The sequence below is a fragment of the Gavia stellata genome, chromosome 6 (genome assembly GCF_030936135.1).
Source record: "Gavia stellata isolate bGavSte3 chromosome 6, bGavSte3.hap2, whole genome shotgun sequence".
Classification (NCBI taxonomy): Eukaryota; Metazoa; Chordata; class Aves; order Gaviiformes; family Gaviidae; genus Gavia; species Gavia stellata.
In genome coordinates, this window is record NC_082599.1 from 28,719,468 (window position 1) to 28,740,999 (window position 21,532).

Sequence of the window (21,532 nt, forward strand, 5' to 3'; positions counted from 1 at the left end):
CTTCCCCAGGGATGAAGAGCTCGTTTGCACGGGTACGCTAACAGTGGCTGCCATCTGCCGGCTAGAAAAAAAAAGTAACTAAAAAATCATCCCTCAAAGCAACCTCTCGATCTGAATTCAAACGTTGAATTCAAACGTTGAATGTTTTTGGCCCGCTGGAGTAAACGTATCTGCTCTCGTCTTCATCGGACACACGCTGTGCAAGGACTCGCTCCTGCACTGAGCACACAGTGCAAGAGGCAAAGCTGCGAGGCTGCAGAGTAGAGCCAGCCCCGACTCGCTCGCTTGGGAGAAATATGAGCATTGGGTGGATTCTAGGGTATCATCGACATCTTCTGTTGTAACTCATAGGACACTTGAAAGATCCAAACCTGAACACACAGTGCAAGAAAAACGAGCTGCCCAGCTAGTTTTCCCTTATTGGAAGAGTTTCCAGGCAACTAAAAGACAAAAAGTGGCACTAGGGAAAGGGATGGGTGAAATACCACGAATGGATCACCTTCCCTAGCTACTACCCCTATCAACTGGCAAGATACCACGGCAGCATAAACCACCTCTCTGCTTCATCATCCCCTGTCCCTTCTCTCCTTCCTCAAGCTTTGTAAATAAAAAATTGAAGTTATTAATTTAAAGAAACTAAACTAAATTAAAAATACTAAATTTAAATAAAACCTTTCTGGATTACCTTCACCCAGAGGCAGGCTCATTTGAAACCTTTTAAGATTTTCCTAATTGCAGCCTTTATGTCAACTACAGTGTATTAATTCATATGTAAATAAAAAACAATAGGCCCTGAAATTAAAAACAGAAAAAAAAAGGGGAACTGTGACAAGCATGGTGGACGCATGTATGTGCTTTGGCTACCCCTAGGAAAGTCACTGAGGAACACACAGCTTAACCTTGCTATGGAAATAAGCAGCCTCTCTTGCACTTCAGCCCCACTCTCCTTTGTGTTGATTGTTCAACAGCCACCTCAAACACAGGCTTACCTTGTATTAAATCTTCCTTCGACAACTTCTCTCTCTTATTTACTAATGGAAATCAGACATTAGGTTTGTGTCAGAACAAAAGACTAAGACCACCCCTCCAGAGACTCAGTATTTTTGATATTTTACTTTTAACCACAATTTTCCATATTTTATCTCAGTTCTGAGTGGAGAAACCCAACAACCTTGACTGATGTTAAGTCTGACTCTGAATAAAATTGTAACACTCAGTGAGGAATTAGGCTCCATAGCAAAGCAAACACCGGTTCCTGCAACCTAGTTTTCCACCTTTTTTCATTCTTGGTGAAGACAGTTAAACATGCATCACCTTGTAGATGTTCATCAAATGACATTTCCCATACCAAAGGTCCTCCACAAAGAGACTTTCCATATTCTCTTAGGTAAAATAGGCTGCTTTTAGACTTTACTGTTATTTTAAACACAATTTCAAACATTTTATACGATTTTAAACCATCCCACATAGAAATCTCTGCCCAAAGGACCAAGGGTCCCCAAAGTCCTGTCAAGTGTTTGCTGGCTCTTACGTGTCAGTTTGTACTGGGGAGCTTCTCTGAAAGGTCACTGGTATGTACACTTGGACTTGGAGACAGTCATCGAAGCTCCACGCAAGCCAGTCAACCGGAGGTTAAAATAGCAGGTAGGTTTTATTAAAAAGATGAAGGGCATGGGTGACACTGAGCAACCTTAAGCAATTAGTAGGTCCCATACACTGCTGTGCTCTCTTTGGCAGAAACACTGTTTATTTCTTCCTCAAGAATTTAATCAATTCAAAGCAAAAATCAAATCAATAAAAAGAAACCCCCCCCACTATTTTATGCACTTTGCAAGAACCCTGCAAGGGCTGGCTCCCCCAGCCCTTAGCAGCCCTGCAAGCCAAGGAGTTATCCACCTCCCAGGTGGACCACTGACTTTAATTCTCCATCTCCACCACTGACACACTACTCAAACCAACCTACTCAAGCTGTCAAAAGAAATGGAGTGAGAAAGGGAGGCAACCACAACAGGAAGGAAGATAGGTAAAAAGTAAAACTGGACAAGACAGCATTGCACTCTGGACCTGCATCCCATTCCCTCTTGTGACAAAAGACAAACATGTCTGCTAGCTGCAGATGATCCAGAGTAGCTGTTTTCTTAAAAAAAAGAAAAAAAGAAGAGAAAAGAGAAACTACAGAGCGTCACAGAAGCCAAGAAGGCTGTAGAATGAGAGTCTATACATGGAGAAAGAATGAACAGGTTTTTCACTCCTGAGACCCCTAGCATTTATACCTTTAACAAGAATAAGGCACCAAACACTGTATTTTTCCTCTGCACATCAATAAAAAGCTAAAATAATTAGGATCACCAGTCTACGGATCTTGCCTCACTACATAAATGCCTAATGTATAAGGAATTAAAAAAATTAATGTGGATTTCCTTGAATACCTGACAATGTTGCAGCAGAAAGTGCATTCGAGTAATGACCCTCAAATGTGTTGAGCCTATTTTTACTTCAGGCAAATGCTATTTTCTTATCATCTCAGCCTTGCGAAGTTCACAGTGAGTAGTAAATCCTACCTTTACACATCAGTGCCTAATCAACATACTCTGTACTCCTCTTTGAAGTCAAAATACACTTTACTGCTTCAAAGAAATCCGAAGAGACAAGCACACGGCCGTTAAGTGAAGCAGGCTACAGGAACGTATTACCTTACTAATCGTATATTCATAAATGACTAGTATGTGCAAGTTTATGTCAAAATATGGCCACTACTGGCCATAGCTGGACAGTTCATGGGCTCTGTGGTGCCACCAAGACATGCAGTAAGGTTTCTGGAATAGAGATTCAAACACAAGATTAGGGGGGAGTAATAAATAGACAGTCAGTCATTTTATGAAGATTTTAAACCAGAATTGCTTATATTTTATCTTTTAAATAACAATTGGCTTTGGTTTTCTAGTCAAGAGGGACAATAAACTAGACTTCTGTCTTCATAAAAGCATGCTGCTAACCAAGTCAATCCGCAGCACACATGTATATTTTTTGACCACCCTTATGTTTAAGTTACCTTTAAAAAAGCATACCCCATGCCTAAGTAGTTCGTAAAAAGTTGTCCTGGGTAAAGAGTCATGTGTTTTTCAGTAGGGTATTAGATGTTCTCGTGGTTTCCGAAGAAGCTTTTTTTCCATTTTTCCAAGCAAGGTGTCTGATCCCATTGTCTTCAATGATGCTTTGTCTGAGTAAAATCTATGGTTAACAGGATTGGTTTACCACACAGCTGGCCACATACAGTTGAGCAGCAACATGGTCTACCTTTTTATCAAACAGGTTGAAAAACTCTCACAATAAGTGAAAAATTTCTTAAAATACTTAGTCATGCAACTTCCATCAGACTGATACAAATCACACAGTTAACACTCCATTTTCAAGAACAATAAATACACTTAAAAATTGAAGCCCTTGAGATAGAAACAAAGACGTAACTCGGCTTCTCTTGTCTGTTCTGCTCTTTGGTAACAGTCACAATATCTTTAGACTGCTGGTATATTTACAAGATTCAAAACAGCCAACTGGTGACTTTACAGTAACGAATAAGATTCCCATTCATTTAATTAATTAACACCCAGCACCACCACTATTATAAACTCTAGTAAGCATCTCTGCATAGCTATGAATATCTAAATACCTTTTGAAAACCAGACCAAGCTTCAAAGGAATGCTTAGAAAGACATTCAGAATAGAGTAATATAGACAGACTATCCAAATCCCACAGCCAGGAACAGAAATCACTAAACAGCTAGGGTCAAACTCCCCTTTGCTCAGAGGGCCTGCAGCAGTTTGCATCGCTTAGCCTTATTCAAGTCCTCAAAATAGAGCTCACATTAAAATATATTAAACGGCTGCAAGGTAAATTAATACAATCAAGGTCACATAAGGAACAGAGCTGCCAAATAAGGTAATTCCTTCTCTAGAAAGTATTTTCCCATGACTTACAAAGTTTTGGTACAGCAGGGTGAATTTTTAATAGCACACTAGCCACTGAAAGCTCTTATTTCCAATAGCATTGTCAAAATGCATCTTAAAGACCATTTAAGCTTCAGGTTTGCATAATTTGTTTGGTTTTTTTTAAAAGCAGAGTGCATGAAAACTGCTTGCAGCACTTCTATTTGGGGGATTATTTCAACAGCCTATTCTTGGGTAGCCGACTTGTAATGTTTCAATGTGCGAGCAGAAGGATCAGTAGCTTTAACCCATCTTGGCATCCAGTAGTGGGGCAGCCAGCTGCTTTGCCCTGAGTAGTGCTTTTCAAAGATCTGGCGGTAGTAATAACTTTCTTTTGTTTTAGGAGGATTGAAAGGATATTTCTCCACTGCCTTTTCCAGCAGAAGGTCATCAACCTATAGACATAAGAAAAACTCAAGTTAAGCTGCAACTACATTTAACTTTTACAAGTCAGTTTGCTGCAACTTAAAGACATACAAGGATTCACCAACCACTGAATGCCCATAGGTTTAAAAAAAAGGATCTATTCTAGAGGCAGAGGTTTCTGACGGGTGAATTTTTGTCACAGGCTCCCTTGACCTTTATGAATACTTAACTGTATTTCCAGTGCTGTTAATATTTCTCTCTGTATTATACTTGATGCCCATTTCTCTTAGGATTACAAGCAACTTTGTTAGTAAGCTCACAAAAACTTCTTTCCTATCCTTGACTTTGCTGTGAATCAACCAGAACAACTTAAAGCAGTCTTTTTGCCATGTAAGTGGCTTCCTGGGGTTTTTTTTTTGAGCTCACAGAGAGCTGTTGACTCTGCTTGTATAACCAAGCTCTTAGCAACAAAAAGACCTGGGATGCAGAGGCAAAGACACCTGCAGTTGCTAAGCTGGCTAAAAAATGGAGGATGAATAGTTGCACCAGTTGAGGCAATTTCTAAAGCAGCTAGTTTCCACTGCCAACGTGCTGTCTAACTCCTCACAGCCATGAAATAAATTTGCCCCTACTACACCAATACAGGCTCAGTACAGGCAGCACAACACTGTTGCCTGACCCAACTACTTTCTTGCCTGTGGATATAGAGAAAGAAAATGGGAAACAAGCAGTTGGTGGTAGGACAGACGAGCACCTATCCACAGGCAGGACGACACATACTTCTGTAGAACAGAGCTCTGGTGTAAATTGGGTGTTATTCCTTCCGCTTGATGATTAAACTACCTCTGTACACCAGAGATGATTATCCTTTGTCCAAAGCCAAAATGCTGTAAGTCTTCATTGGTTAGCAATACAAGCAGAGGCTTTAAAAGCAAAAGGACTTAGCTAGGCATGGCTGGGAAAAACGAATGACATAAACAAGGACGGACATTATAAAGTCATTATGCTGTTACTCAGCTGCAGAGTAAGTTCATGCAAGTGCCTTCAGCTGAAGCAGCTGCTTTGCATGTAACCCTGAAATTGTGTTTGCACAACACACAATTTAATTTGCAATCCAGATACTTAAATGATGTTCATTTCCTTACACAGTCATTTCTGTCAGGCTCTAGCATTTCTTTGTATCTAGGATTTCAAATGCCTTTAACCAACTCAGATGGCTAGAAGACCGTTGACTGAAGCTTATCTTGCTCCTCCACCATGAAGCTTAAGTTACTGTCATACCCATATTTATTCTCCCAGCTACACATGTGAACTGCCTCCCCTTGGCAGCCACATCTAACACACCTAAATGTGAAAGACAAAAAAAAAAAAAAAAAAGTGGTATTGTACCTGTTGATCAATATAGTCCTGAAGAATAGAAAACCAGGATTTCTTTACTGATGCTATACCATCACTGAAAGCTTCTTTGGGTCTCCAGAGTATTTCTTTGGGAAGCAAGTTGGAATCTTCAAAGGACTGTCTTAAAAGGTATTTTTCAATTCCATTCTGTTTGCAGAACAACAAACAATGTTGTGAGTCTCAGGAACTGCAGCACAAAGATCTGGCTTTAAACAGTTAAGAAATGGTTTTCTTTCAGAAGGTCTGGTCAGAAAAGGGTTCCCAGTAGTCCAACAACCCAGCAAAATATTTAAGAGTATGCTTGACTTAGGGTAGAGGACTTAACCACTGAATTCAGCAATTTAGTCATGCTTAGAACACGTATCAGTGAACTTGTAAGCTTACACTTGTGTCCAACCCTAGTTTTACATACCTTTGGGATTCGCAGTTCTGCTGGTAGAGATAAATAATAAGAAGTAAACCGATGATCCAAAAATGGGACTCTCAGTTCAAGACTAAACAGGGGAAATAAATAGAAAAGATACTGAATTAATCCAACAAGTCATCTACTTACAGATTCCATAGCAGTTAAGCTTGCCCTGTCTTTCACACAAAGACAAGGTTTTCTGCTTTTACTTAGAAGAAATTTCACATGCATATTCATGACTATCTGCATTTAATTCATCAATTTGGAAAGTTAAGTATATGGTCAGCAGAGATTAAATAAAGATCTCGATGATTTATAATGCCATCTGCTGGACAGCTTCTAGTACAATGAATTTAAAGACTATAGTCCTGCAAGATTTGCAACAACCGTTGTTCCACATAAGCAAAAACACATTGAAAAAAAATCCTGTTGCCTCCCGAGAACTACCAAGTTGCTAACTGGGATTTGCATCAGCATTTGTAAAGATGTCACAGAACCAAGCAACAATTTCTGATGTCATTTCTGAAATCCAAATTTTTTTGTGTTTTCAAGAAACAACAAAAAGGAGCCTGCATGGACACCATTAAGGTATTGACTACTGATACTGCAGCATTTGTACAACAAGTTCTCTCCTACACCAGTGGCAGATATACATGTACAAAGTCCTCCTGCTTACATTCTCTTATGCATACCATGGCTTCTAAAGACACTGAAGGCAACAAATAAAATTACAGCAACTGTGTCTTCAGTAGGAAGAAACCCTCTCAGTGTGTTTCCTCAAGAGACCTTATGCTGCCCAAATTCAAAGTCAAACTGAGATGTTATATTGCATTCTAGTAATTGCATTCTCTCTGTAGCTTCTCCTCTGATAAAAAGCTTCAACTACTTCAGGTAATATGCACCTTACCAAAAAAAAAAAAAAGCATCATCATTCAGCAATCAAGTACCGAGGCTCAGTTTCGACATATACTGACAAGATTTGCATTGCAAGTCTCCCTATGGTAGGTACTTTCATCCTTTCTCTCATCATCTCCTCTCTACTCTTAATTCCTCTCCCTTTTCTCCATAAATTTGAACACCTTAAATTCAGTTTTAATTTATTAATGCAAGGGTTCTTTCTTCCTAGCAGTGCTGTGAAGCTGACCCCAGCTTCTCTTCAAGAAATGCCAACTCTCCAAAGACGAGTGGCCAGAGTGTGATATTAAACAGCCTTGAATATGTGGCCAAACTTTTCAGCACAAAACAAATTATGAGGCAAATGGCAGGTCTCCTGCACCCTGTCCATCTTTTATATGGGAAAGAGAAACATAAGAAGGTTATAAAAACCTGGGCAAGTCATTTTGTAGAAGGATCAATATACAATGCAAGTTTCCTGATCGGTAAGTTGGTTGCTTTGCCAAAGGTACCATCTTTTTCTTATCTACAGCCAGCTTCCCAACTATATTCTCCTTTTAATTCATGTATTTCTTTAGTAAAATAATGTTATTTTCTGCAGTGTACAATTTGGAGATTCTTTAAGGTTATCAGTCACACAGTCTGTATCCTAACATCTCTTTATTACAGTCAGCTACCTGAGTCAATGCACATACTTTTCTCTTTCAGTATGTTTTTTAATTCTTCATATGCATGCTGATTATCAGATTCAAGATTCCTCTTTGTCTATACCTCAAAAACACCCAAACGCAAATACAACTTCTCCTTCCTTCCTTAACTCTGTGTATTTATATTTCTAATTCACTGCTTCCATAAAGACCAGTACAATCCCAGACAAAAGATATTTCCTGCATCAGTTGGCAACACAGTGGGCTCTATGATTACAGAAGACTGGATTAAATTTTGCAGCGTGGTTTGCTGTTGCTCAAATTCCTTCAGGCTACAACTTCAATTTTAAAATCATAAAATCATTTAGGTTGGAAAAGGCCTTTAAGATCATTATGTCCACCCATTACCCTAGCACTGCCAAGTCTACCACTGAACCATGTCCCTAAGTGCCAGATCTACAAGTCTTTTAAATACCTCCAGGGATGGTGACTCAACCACTTCCCTGGGTAGCCCATTCCAGTGCTTGATAACCCTTTCAGTGAAGAAGTTTTTCCTAATATCCAATCTAAATCTCCCCTGGCGCAACTTGAGGCCATTTCCTCTTGTCCTATTGCTCGTTACTTGGGAGGAAACTGACACCGGCTCCACTACAACCTCCTTTCAGGTAGTTGTAGAGAGCAATAAGGTCTCCCCTGAGCCTCCTCTTCTTCAGGCTAAACAACCTCAGTTCCCTCAGCCACTCCTCACAAGACTTGTTCTCTATACCCTTCACCAGCTTCATTGCTCTTCTCTGGACATGCTCCAGCACCTCAACATCTTTCTTGCAGTGAGGGGCCCAAAACTGAACACAGTATTTGAGGTGTGGTCTCACCAATGCTGAGTACAGGAAGACGATCTCTTCCCTCGTGCTGCTGGCCACACTATTTCAGGCACAGTCAACACGGGTTCACAAAGGGAAAGTCCTGTTTAACTAATTTGATACCCTTCTATGATAAGGATATATTGCCCAACCAGTGGATGAAGGGAAGGCGATGGATGTAGTTTTTCTGAATTTTAGTAAGACTTTTGATACTGTCCCTCACAGCATCCTTCTGGACAAGTTGTCCAACTGTGGAATGAGCGGGTTCACGGTGCGCTGGGTGAACTGGCTGAAGGGCAGAGCTCAGAGGGTTGTAGTGAATGGGGCTACATCTGGCTGGCAACCGGTCACCAGCAATGTTCCTCAGGGTTCAGTTCTAGGGCCAGTTCTGTTCAATATATTTATCAACGATCTGGATGCAGGAGTTGAATGCACCATTAGCAAGTTTGCTAATGACACCAAACTGGGAGGTGCTGTTCACTGTCTTGAGGGACAAGATGCCTTGCAGAGGGATCTAGATAGATTGAAGCAGTGGACTATGATTAATGGGATGAAATTTAACAAGCTGAAACGCCAGATTCTGCACTTAGGATGGAGTAATGCTGGGCGCAAGTATAAACTGGGAGAGGAGTGGCTGGAGAGCAGCCCTGCAGAAAGGGATCTGGGTGTGCTGGTCGACAGCAGGCTCAATGGGAGTCAGCAGTGTGCCCTGGCAGCCAAGAGGGAAAACCGCATCCTGGGGTGCAAACACAGTATAACCTGCCGGTCAAAAGAGGCGATCATCCCGCTGTATTCAGCATTGGTGCAGCCTCATCTCGAGTACTGTGTGCAGTTCTGGGCCCCACAATTTAACAAGGATGGTCAGGTCCTTGAATGCGTCCAGAGGAGGGCAACAAAGCTGGTGAAAGGGCTGGAAGGAATGCCTTATGAGGAGCGGCTAATGACTCTGGGTTTGTCTAGTTTGGAGGGAAGGAGTCTGAGGGGCGACCTCATTGCTCTCTACAGCTTCCTGAGGAGGAGAAGCTGAGACGGAGGTGCTGATCTCTTCTCCCTGGTATCCAATGATAGGATGCGTGGGAATGGTTCAAAGCTGTGCCAGGGGAGGTTTAGACTGGACATTAGGAAGCATTTCTTTACCGAGAGGGTGGTTAAACACTGGAACAGGCTTCCTAGAGAGGTGGTCAATGCCCCAAGCCTGTCAGTGTGTAAGAGGCATTTGGACAATGCCCTTAATAACATGCTTTAACTTGATCAGCCCTGAAGTGGTCAGGCAGTTGGACTAAATGATTGTTGTAGGTCCCTTCCAACTGAAATAGTCTAGTCTAGTCTACTCTGTTATGACACAAGCCAGGATGCCATTGGCCTTCTTGGCCACCTGGGCACACAGCTGGCACATATTCAGCCGGCTGTCGACCAACACCCCCAGGTCCTTTTCTGCCAGGCAGCTTTCCAGCCACTCTTTCCCAAGCCTGTAGCATTGCATGGGGTTGTTGTGACCCAAGTGCAGGACCTGGCACTTGGCCTTGTAGAATCTCATACAATTGGCCTCGGCCCATTGATCCAGTCTGTCCAGATCCCTCTGCAGAGCCTTTCTAGCAGATCAACACTCCCGCCCAACTTGGTGTTGTCTGCAAACTTACTGAGGGTGCACTCGATCCCCTCCTCCAGATCATTCATAAAGACATTAAACAGAACTGGCCCCAATACTGAGCCCTGGGGAACACCACTTGAACATCTTTTAAATCACACAAGTTCTCAGCACCCAAGAGACTATGTTTTACCCATGTGCTGCAGTAGTTCTGTCTGCACGAAGTACATCAAACAGGTAGAGCTCCTTCAGAAGCCTCTCGCTCTCTTCCGCAGCTTCTTCGGGAGACGGCGCCTGTAACCAGACACATGCATGTAGCACACAGAGATAATACAGCTGCACTGAAGGGAACCATTACTTGCTGTCTGGTGTTTGAGTTGTAATGATCACTGAGTAATCTCAGAACTAGCAAAGACCACATACAAGAAATAACAGTCTCAGGAATTTTGAAATTTAAAAATAGTTATTTTTCAAGTGACTAAATTGAATCCCTTGAATTCTATGCCAGCTCAGAAGAAATTCTCAGCAAATATACAGCTGTGACAACTCTCTAACTTCACACCTTGAAAACTCAGTAGATATTTTCTGCTGAAGGGGAGAACAAGCAGCTCAGGTGCTTTCTGTATAGTGAATATATTTACCTTATGGAAATATATATATCCTTGTGTCAGTTCATCTGATCCTTCTCCTGAAAAAATGACCACACTGTCTGTTTTCTTCCGTATGTATTTTGAGACAAGATACATACCTTAAAAAAAAGTATAAAGTTATTAAAATACAGCTACGTGTATGATGCTAAATGCAGCCAGTACAGTTTTAAATTTAGTGTTATAGAAGTTTCTCTCCTACACTACTTTCTTCTGTAGCAAACGACTGCAATACACTAAAATAACATCTCATTATTATTCAAAGCCATTAACAGCCACATAAACTAAGTGCTACAAATACATATAAACTGCATACTTATACTTAGCCCTCAAAATGTGTGTGTCTGTGATCCTGTGAATGCTGGAGGATTCCCGTGGGAACACATATAGGAGTTGCTCTGACTCAGTTCAAAATTAAGCACATGATTAATTCCAACACAGTCCTGGACAAACCTTCTAGCTTTGGAGACCAAAACTACCAGCAAAAGTTGCTGCTTAACTCTCTGCCACTGTGGGCTGAACTGGATGAAGCCCTTTTTTCAATTATTTTTTTTTCAGAGAATTATTTATTAATCAGAATTATGCCTTCTCCTCATTGCATCTTTCCAAACAATTCTAATACAATAGTATTAGAAATCTAATGAAAAGGATCTAGTTCATTATTTCTCATATAAGCAGCAATCACAAAGAAAGATGACAGATGAAAAGCTGGCTTTAAAGAAACACTTTCAGTTTTTTACATTGCAAAGTCCTATTTTCATGTACCAAATTGCACTCAGGGATCTGGGTTTTCAAAACTGTGTTGCCTAGTTGGCTTATTAACTTTTTTACAATGTTTTAGGCTGACACAAGATTAACTGGGTAAAATGTCGTAGCTGGTATTACACAGAAGGTCACATTGGATTAGGGTTTTTCATTCTTATCAGGTTGGCAACCCTTTGTAAGAAGCTGCTGGTGACTTCCTTCATTTCTCAGAATCACTCATACATTGTAAGTCATCTACCTGGCTTGAGTGCACGTGTTACTAGAGGGTGACAAGAAATACTTCACTTTAATACTAAAATTATGCAAGGAATAGCAAAACAATTATGATTACCCTATCATAACATTCAGTACCTCCGACGACCTGTAAATTTTCCCCCTTACTCCAAAGTTCATACTTATCAGAGCAGAAAGCCTAGACCTGTAGATCTAACATTTCTTCTTCATACAACTTTTGCTTTTTATCCCAAAGCTTCAGGAACAGCTCTTGACAATTGTTTTGTACAGTCAGCGACTTTGAAACTAGTAAGTGTTTTTCCCTCAGTGTGGTATCACAGACAACACCAGGGAGCAGAACTTGGGAATCCCAATTTCGAGGTTCTGTGACAGCTAAAGGATCTAGTAGGTGATTACATGATTTTGCATAAAATTTTATTCAGGTGATATAAAGCAAAGATTGCTATTAAAAAGAATCTTACCAATTGAAGCTCTTACTGTTGTTATATCATAGGTTTCCAAGGAGAAGATAACCTCCTCTATTGCCTGAATTCCCTCTTCAGAATTAAATATTACTTCATGATGTTCACTGCCTATATGTGCTGCCACCTGTTTGTAAAAGGTCACAATAATGTACTGCTTTTCAATCAAAACATTTTTTAAACATACATTGTGTTTAAAACACACACATTGAGTGACAGCACCAGCTCCCTTCTGCCACAGTGAGAATTATACGACATTAGGCCAAGAAAAGATGATACTGTAGCAGCTCCTTTGACTTGCAGTGGTATATTCACCAAAGGGAACATAGTCTCCTTAATTACAGTGTTCAATCATGATTACAACAGACCATCCAGCTGCTTGCCCAAAGCATAATAGAATCTGTGGAGGCTCTAAATACTCTGGATATTTGCCCTGAAGAGAAAAAGCAGCTCAAAAGCCACGACAGCCTGGATACCTGAAGGGTACCCCAGATGCCAAACAGTTTGCAAAGGGCTCTTAATTCAGAAAAAGTGACAATTAACTTACAAAATTTTACATATATACAAATACCATAGCATAGGAACCATAGCATGGAGATTTACCCTAAAACCCAGAGGCAGAAGTCAGACAACTCTGAAGTACCATCCTTTCGGTAACAATGCAATGGGAGTCTGTCATGAAAGTCTTCCAAATGCAAGAGAAAATAGGTAAGGCTCAATTATCTCTTTTGTAAGATTTAACTAAGCAGCAAATGTTGTACTAAATGATTTACTGCAAATTGATTTACATCATAGCAATACATGAATATTCAGTATTACTATTAATACAATACCATGAAATTAGCACCATTAATATACACTGTTTAGCATTCAGCAGCTCAAAACAAACTGAAAGCAATGCTTACCATACCTTTCTGGCAGCCAGTAAATCGGGACTGTTTTCCATTCCAATTGCAAAGGTTTGTAATGGATAATTGATGTTGATTTCTTTCATCAGTTTCAGAAGAACAGCTGCAACCAAGCTGGAATCTAAGCCCCCTGCCAACAAAAAAAAATTATTTGGTTAGGTGTTTGACTATTTTTTTGTTTCCCCTAAGGGCACTGAATCTAGATAGCAGAATCTCATGAGTGGGCTTCATTTTTAAGCCACGTGAATCCAAGGTACAGTACAAGCCACGAATCCAAATGCACAGTTACCTCTGCTTAACAAGAGAATCAGGCAACTTTAGTGGAACATCTTCAGTAACAGTTGTTAGCACTTTTGGTTTCAGAAAGAAGCATTTCCACTGATCCTTAAGATAAACAGAAAATATTCTGAAAACATTGTATCACTACACAACATGCCCCTTCTCAACTCTGCTATAATGGGATTTATCCTCTATTTCAAAACTGCTCTCTATCCTTTTCTTACTTAGACATTTGATACTCTACTGACAGAACTATGTAAATTTTTTTTTGTTTGCTGCTTGAATAAAAAAAGAATTAAGTAAAAGAACAGAATGTTTAGTGTAAGGATTCCACTCTTCCCCAATAATTTTTCAAAAGTGTGTTTCACACATTTTGAGTGGAATTAATTTTTTTAAACATCACTTCAAAGTGAAAAGTTTCACTAGTGAACCTTTTTTTTCCTCCTCCTCTTCTTTCTCAGAGGATGACAGTGGAAGGATTTGAACAGTTTGGAAAACAAACAAAAAATAAAACCAAGAGATGCACAAGGTGCCCAGATGTACTCCAAAGCTCCACCTTCTTACTCTCATGAGCTAGCTCTGCTAATCCTTGACTAGTTCTACTTGCTGCTCCCCTTTAAAGTACCGAGCAAAACACAGTACCTGTTCTCCCACACCTGCCTGCAGTTCTGATAAGCATGAGGCAAAATCCTCTTCTCTTTCTTTCCTACAGTCTGCATGTGATTTTTCAGCTGAGTGCATTAGCATCCATTCCCACCCTGATGCCCTTTGTGGGCATGCTACCTTGTAAAAAAAAATCTCCTTCTGTAGAAATTACATGGAGAGTCTGAGAAAAGGAGAGCACAGAAATCAAACTGAGAGCTCAGGATGCAGAAATGAGGGAAATCAAAACCTGAGTTTCCTCTGTGAAGTGGCAGACCTCCCTCCATGATTGGAAACAAAAGCACTTCATTAATTACTGATATTCAATGCATGCATGAACAGCATATCGGAACTCTAACCACAAATACAAACTGCTACAAAACACAGATGTCAGTCCTATGGCTACAAAGTCTTACTTCTGTAAAACACCTCTGTAACAGTGATCTGGTAACCACCAGATCACAACACTGATCAGCCAATTCAGTGAACAACTTTCTGTACCACAAGCTACTGTATCACCTGAAAAAAAGAGCGTAGCAAATAATTTTGGTCCAGATGCTCCCCTGTAACTTGATAAATCAAGGGCAGTCTAGGATGGAGGCTAAAGCAAAGAAGGTGACAAGTAAGAACTTCAGTTCCTCCTGCTAGCTGAACGTGCCAAGGCCTTTTTCTATGTTCACTCAGTGCAAAGTGAATGTAATAATTACATTTTCTTTTTAGACACCAACCTAGCATAATTCTTTAAGAGTATATTGGGTGATTTTTCAATAAGAGTATTGTATTTCTTTCTTCTTAGTTAAAAATGGTCAATGTGTCAACAAGCCAACATCCCATCCCAGAGTAAACTTTAAAACTTTAAGACTTTCAAGATACTTATAAATGGGAAAACTTTATCGCAAACAAACAAGTTCTCTGTAACTAAAAAGCAAATGAAGATTCAGGTCACTTCAGGTATGTCACAGTAAAACAGCCAGCATACTTTCCTCTGACTGATAAACTATGGGCAAAAGAGAGAGAAGACACAAGAATTGTGATTCTTGCTACTTACCTGACAAAAGACAACCGATCCTTCTGTGAGCCATCAAACGTTTTCTAACAGCATTTTCAAACAGAATACGGATGTTGCTTTTCACTGTTTCAAGATCAAAGCCTGTCCAGAAAACACGAGTCAAAAAAAGCCCAACAAGCATTACTTAGACTTTGCTGTATTATGCGATCAGGAAAACAAAGATATTTGTCTGAATTTCCTCATATAATAAGGGCATACAAGTTCAAATATCTTTGTACACGACTGCCTACAAAAACAATTTTCAAGTTCCTACATTATAAAGGTTCTTCCATTTTTTTTTTAAATGGCAATTTTTTTAAACCAATCAATACAAATTTTATATTCAAAGATTATAATTTTTTCACTTTTAAATCAGAGTAAGTAGCGAGTGCTTTGCTGTACTACCTGAAGGCAGAGTTTCCACTGTATCACACACAGCATGGAGTGGTTCATCTTTATAGCTATGAAATTTTACTAATTCCACTGATGCAACCTTGCCAGAGGGCTTTAAATCCAACACTTCATAATGTCCTGGGAGAAACGGTTCCACTTTAGGACATAAGGATGTCGAATGTTTTAAGCTGATAAGGCCTACAGATAAAATGGGGAAAAAAAAGTCAGAGTTTTTAACCTAGGATGGTTAAGTTACACCTCACTCAACAGCCTCTGTACTAAAACTACATACAAGTATTTTCTCCAGATCCTAAATTTGGCATTAAAAAATATCAATTTGAGCCTGAGTCTACCCTGGCTGGAGCATGATTCTGCTTCCGGCAGGTTGCACACATAGATCTGAGCCATCTCAAGCTGAGGCAGATAGTAGAGAAAGGAAGTCAGCAAGTTTTACTAATTGGTAAGTAGCAATTTATTCCTGTGAGCATTAAGAGCACTTTTCCAACTAACTACAGGTGTAGTCAGGTCAAGGTGTAATATGTTTCAGGTCAAGGTGTAGTATGCTTATGAGAATTCAAATGATAGTTAATAACTGATTTTGTTTAAAATAAAGTGTCATCAAGCTAACAAAGTGTTTGTAATAAAACTACATCGCTGAAGTGATAGCTTAATTGATATTGATTTAGTGATTTCTTAACTCATCAGTTCCAGACTGATCTACACCACTGCTAATGAACACCAAGAATCAGACTTGCAGCCAAACCTCATTTCCATTCCTCTTGTGAAAGAGGATGTTTTCCACCTGCTGGTCACCTGGATGCCCCTTGAGGAACTCCACAAAAAAGATACTGAATTGCTGTTAGAGAGGGACCGGTAATTCACTGGAATGGTTATAGGACACAGTCCCTAAAATATTCACTTCCCTTCTTCCTTCCCAAGAAGCAGAGATGGTATAGCTCTTAGTACTAGCACTTTGTACTACTATTAGAGGAATCAGCCTACATTGGAGTCTGATAATAAAATTGATATACAGTAAACGGGAGAGACACAAGTAATCACTTAAGTAAATTTTAGCCAAAATGCATTTTAGGCAATAAACTCCCTTTTCGCACCGTTTGGATTTGTTAATGCAAGTGTCAAGACTAGAGATAACTACTTAAAAAAAAAAAAAAAAAAAGTGTAGTGGATGTGTAGTCTCAAAGGAAAAAAATAATCTTCAAATAAAATAAGTGTCACTAGAAAATTACCCAGTGCTGCAGGAAATTTCAGTAGGGTTTTAAAATTATTGGCTTTTACAGATTAGCAGTTCTTGTGGCATTATTTCCCAGTTCACCACAGAACACCAGGAACAAATTCTAATATAATTTATCGTAGCATAAATCTAGCCTAATTCAATAGACTACATTTAACTTTGGGGTAACATGAAACATCTTGGGCTCAATACCGCTATGATTCCAGAACACAAAGAATTATAAAATTAAATAAGCAAGACATTTTAGAGATATCAAGGACAACTAAACATCTTAGAGGTTTACTGTCTGTGGTTTTTGTTTTAATGATGTGCAGTTCTTATACTACTAAATATAGTTCACTTATTACTGAACTTACAGTTCACTTTCTCTTCATGCTTAGAAGAAAAGCCTGACAAAGAAGTTTGTCTCCGACAATACCTGAGATTATTTAGGCACTAAACACAATTGGGTTTACCTTTTGCCTCAGAACAGACACCCAAAAATCCATCATCAGTCAGCACCTTAAACAGTGGTCTGACTCCATAGGTATCTCTCGCCATAAACACTTTTCTGTTGGCAGTGTCCAGAAGGATGAAAGCAAATACACCATCTAGCATGGATGCTGTTTGTTCTATTCCTCCTCTGTTGTAAAGATGAAGGATAACCTCACCATCCACTAACGTTTGATATTCAAATCCAAACTGCTTCTGCAACTAAGAAAAAAAACCAAAGACAAACATGAATAAGCATTTGCAAACATCGACTACTTATTAATTGAAAAAGCAACACCATTCATGTAATTGTTTAGTAAGAAAGCTAAGATTTTTTGTAAAATCACAGTTCAAAAGTTATAGAAACATTTCTGCCAAAGAAGGAAATTATACTTTTGCATTCAAAATATTATCCAGGATCATCTCTCAGACAATGTAGATTGACTCTGCAGTCTTAAGCAATTCACATTATGGCAAGTTTTCAGGGATACGTGTCTACCTGAGGATGTCAAACTGCAAACCCATGACCCCGGTCTTCAGAAGCACTAGCCTCCCCATCTCCCACAGACATCTTCCCTGGCAGAAGTAGGCAGCCTCTGCTTCTAAAAATCCAACTCAAAATAGGACCAGAAACAAAGACATCCTCTTCCGTAGTCTCATATCACTCAGTGCCACTTTCTTATCAGATAATAATGACATTTACGTAAGCGCCCCCCCCCCCCCCCCCAAAACACACAGACATTGGTAACATCTCTGCAGAGTAAAGTACTTCAGAAATAAACTTTGGTTTACTTCCACAGTCACTGCAAATCCTCAGTGATTTTTTTTTTATGCACAGAGAATTTCCTTCTGCCTCATCTTCCTCCGTTCCTCAAACTAACCTTTTCACTCTGCCTGTGCAGATGAAGTGGGGGAGGAACAAATTAGCTGGCAGACTTAAGTCAGACCAAATATTCTTCACATTCTTGTGGTGCTACTCTTAAAGTCCTTTCAATATCTACCAGACAGGCGGAAAGAGGAGGTTTCAATAAAACACTAAAAAGCCAAGAAACCCCACAAAACCAATGTGTTAGCATTTTAACTTAAATTCTTTGGTTTTAATTGTTATTTATGGGGCAAAGTCTTGGATCAAATTGAGTCAATATTAAAATAACTAACTCATTGCCCTAAACAGAATGCCTGTTTCACCAGTGATCCTTTTCTAGGTTGGTTTTGGCCACAAGCCTGAAAGAAAAATCTCTTTATAAAGAAAGAAAGAGGGTACATAATGTAGTGAGAACAACCGAACATGCCTGCTGATGGCAACGCAAGCTTTGTATAATAGAATTCCCTTTAGGATGGCATGAGTAGCATGATTGAGAGTAATTCTTACTGTTTTCAACAGCAGAAAAAACACAATGCAAAACGCAGCAAGTATTACAGACCTTTGGTACAATACATTTCACATGGACTGCAGGGCAAAGTGCAGTTTCAAATAGCCAGATACTCATAAGATTGGGAAAAAAAAATTCTCATGCCTATTCAGTCAAATTCCCAGTGATGATACTGATGTCACTGACATCACTGAGAGCAGCCTGCCTCTGACTCCAAAAATGTGATGTTAGAAGTACTAAGATATCTCAGATTATTCATATGTTTCTGATATTACCGTGCGCAGTTTATGATTCATTTTAAGCATTCTGTTTCAGCACAATTCAGAAACAGCCACAACTGTAAGCTGCTTTATACATCAAATTTGGATGATCTGAGTCACTTCCCTTTACATGTAACACAGGTGGGATGGACATCTCAGCACAGGGACTGAGGCACAGACCATGTTCAGCAGCAGTATCACACCCATCAGGGACATTCAGACACTTTAGGAAGTGGAAGTAAATACAGAGCTGCTGCTTGTTTTGTGCCCAGGAGACTTACTTAGGTGGCTCTCAAACACCCCACAAAGCATCTGCCTTAAGCTGCAGACACCTAAGGACTTTGGTGGCATACTGGAAACATCTTCCTAGTGCTTGTCGCTTTTACATAAATACATAAGCGTGCATGCTATACATTAATATACCATAAGTGACATAACCTATCTAGATTGATATGCAAAAATAAAAATGCAATACCCAACAGCTTGGAGAACCACCCCAAATAACTGAAGAGCAAGACAGTCTAAAAACATTTGCATGATAAAGACAGAAGTAGGAGAGAAAGAGGCTTGAAATTCCCCTCCCCAAGAGATAACCAAGAATGCATCTTTATTTTAAACTGATCAAACCTGAAGATACAAATACTTATTGCCCTTCTTGTCAATTAAAAAGTGATTTTTCAGTACTAAAGACTAAGTATGTTACTAACTAAGCCACCACAGATTCACAGCTCACTGACATAATTTACTTCCTTTTAAATACTCGTCATTTGGTAACTTCTTAAAATTTTTCTGATATTCTAGTCCACCATGTTTTAAACATTTTCTGAACATCCACTAGTTTTGAAATTTAAAAAAAAAAAAAGTAAATGCCATATGATCCATACAACACTTACCTGTTTGAAATTGTAGATTTCTCCATTGTAACACAACCACAGATAGGGGAATTTCTTCACCCGGATAGGCTGCATACCATATAACTGATCAACAACTGCAAGGCGGTGGAAACCAAAACAACAGTTGGTGAATCCATTGACGTTCTCAAAACGAAATGCATCAGGACCTCTGTGTGCTATCTTCATGGCACTTAGGCACTGGACAGAAAGGCATTCATCACTCCCAAACAGGGCCCAGATACCGCACATGGTGAGGCTGTTGGTCTACCTGAAAGTGGAGAACCTGTTCAATAAAGGCGTGAACAGTATAAGCAAGAGCTGACACCTAGAAAACACAGATAACAAATGTAGGCTATTAATAGCTTAACTGTCAAGAGGACTGATCAAGAGAAGAGCAGACTTTACTAACATGAGGTAAAGCCCGATTTGCCCAGAATATGATAAGCAACCTTTGGCCAGCAAGAAATTAGGCTCAAGTTTACCTTTAGGTACACCAAGGCTGTCTATGATTTTTTTATAGAGCACAAAGAAATCATTACTGGGCATTGGGTATGATCTGTTGAAGTAACATCACCTCAGCAGACATGTTAACAGTCGTTTCAGTTTGCGGCCTTTCAGCATATAAAGGGGGCTTACGAGAAATAGGGAGAGAGGCTTTTTACCAAGGCCTGTAGTGACAGGACAAGGAGCAACGGTTTCAAACGGAAAGAGGGTAGGTTTAGACAGGCCTTCCCCAGCACCATGGGTGGCCCAGATAAGAAAGGTGCGGAGGGAGCAGTGTTGGTGCAGTGCCATGCTCCCCTGGGCCTGCCTTTCGCAGCCGCAGTGTCCCTGGAGACACAGGCCTCGTAGCTCTCTGAGCCCTAACTAGCGGCAGAGGTGGGCTGAGGCTGCGGACCTACAGGCCAAGCGATGGGTCTGGGGACCCCAGCCGCAGCTCCAAGCTGCCGTTAGGGTTGCGGTTCAGAGAGCCACAAAGCCTACAGCTCCAGGGACTCTGGGGCTGCAGAAGGCATGCCACGGGGAGCACGGCACTGCACCAACATTGCTCCCTCCATCCCTTTCTCATCCGGACAAGTGATGGCGCTGGGGAGCCCCGCCTCAGCACATGGAGTCGGGCTTTCTCGCCAGCTGGGGCGGCTTCCGGGGCTCGCGGTCTCCGCCACTTTTCTAACAGGCGACCGCAGGCACCCGGGGCAGGTTCTGTCCGCGCACGCCCGCTGCCCGCCCTGCGCCCCCCTCCACACGTCCGCATCTTCCTCCGGCGGCTGCAGCGCACCCCGCTCCGGCCACCCCCTCACTCACAAGCCGGGGCAAAGGCGCGGAGGCGCCGCACGCGGCGGGGCGACGGCGCCGGGAGGAGCGGCGGAAGGCCGGGTCCTGCGGCGGGCTCCCCTTGGAGGCCGCCCGGCGCGGCTGCGCTCGGCCCGCGAGCCCGGCGGCGACCCCCGGCCGGCCCTGCTCGGCGCAGCCCCGCGGCCCAGAAGCCGCGACCGCCCGGCTGCCTTACCCCGTCCTGGCCGCCGGCGCAAGGAGAGCCGCCGTCCTCGCCGCGGCGGGTGATGCAGAAGGCGGCTCCCGCCGGTGCCGACTCCTCCCCCGCCGCCTGCTGCTGTTGAAACCCGCCGCGAAGTTTCATCATGCGCCTCCCCGCCCCGCCGGCCGGTCGCCGCGGGGGTCGGGCCACGGGCCGGGGCCTGTCCTCGCGCGCACGGCGGGCCGGTGCGGCCAGGACCGCGCCGCGGCCTTCGCCTGCGGCC

General features: G+C 41.3%; 1 protein-coding gene across 1 annotated transcript; it reads right to left on the reverse strand.

Moving 5' to 3' along the window:
* Positions 1-2,887: 2,887 nt before the first annotated feature.
* On the reverse strand, positions 2,888-20,046 carry ASNS (asparagine synthetase (glutamine-hydrolyzing)). Its single transcript, XM_059818779.1, has 11 exons — positions 19,773-20,046; positions 17,231-17,468; positions 15,536-15,721; positions 15,131-15,232; positions 13,164-13,291; positions 12,254-12,380; positions 10,788-10,894; positions 10,340-10,440; positions 6,164-6,245; positions 5,743-5,898; positions 2,888-4,382 (listed from the first exon to the last, which is right to left on the reverse strand). The coding sequence occupies exons 1-11, from the start codon at positions 20,019-20,021 to the stop codon at positions 4,173-4,175; spliced, it is 1,686 nt and encodes a 561-aa protein (XP_059674762.1). The 5' UTR covers positions 20,022-20,046; the 3' UTR covers positions 2,888-4,172.
* Positions 20,047-21,532: the final 1,486 nt, after the last annotated feature.

Coding starts and splice junctions, on each gene's coding strand:
- ASNS (XM_059818779.1), bottom strand. CDS start 20,021: ATGTGCGGTATCTGGGCCCTGTTTGGGAGTGATGAATGCCTTTCTGTC. Junction 15,722..17,230: donor TGTCTGTTCTGAGGCAAAAG/GTAAACCCAATT, acceptor TTTTATCTGTAG/GCCTTATCAGCTTAAAACAT. Junction 10,441..10,787: donor GATATATATATTTCCATAAG/GTAAATATATTC, acceptor GTCTGGTTACAG/GCGCCGTCTCCCGAAGAAGC.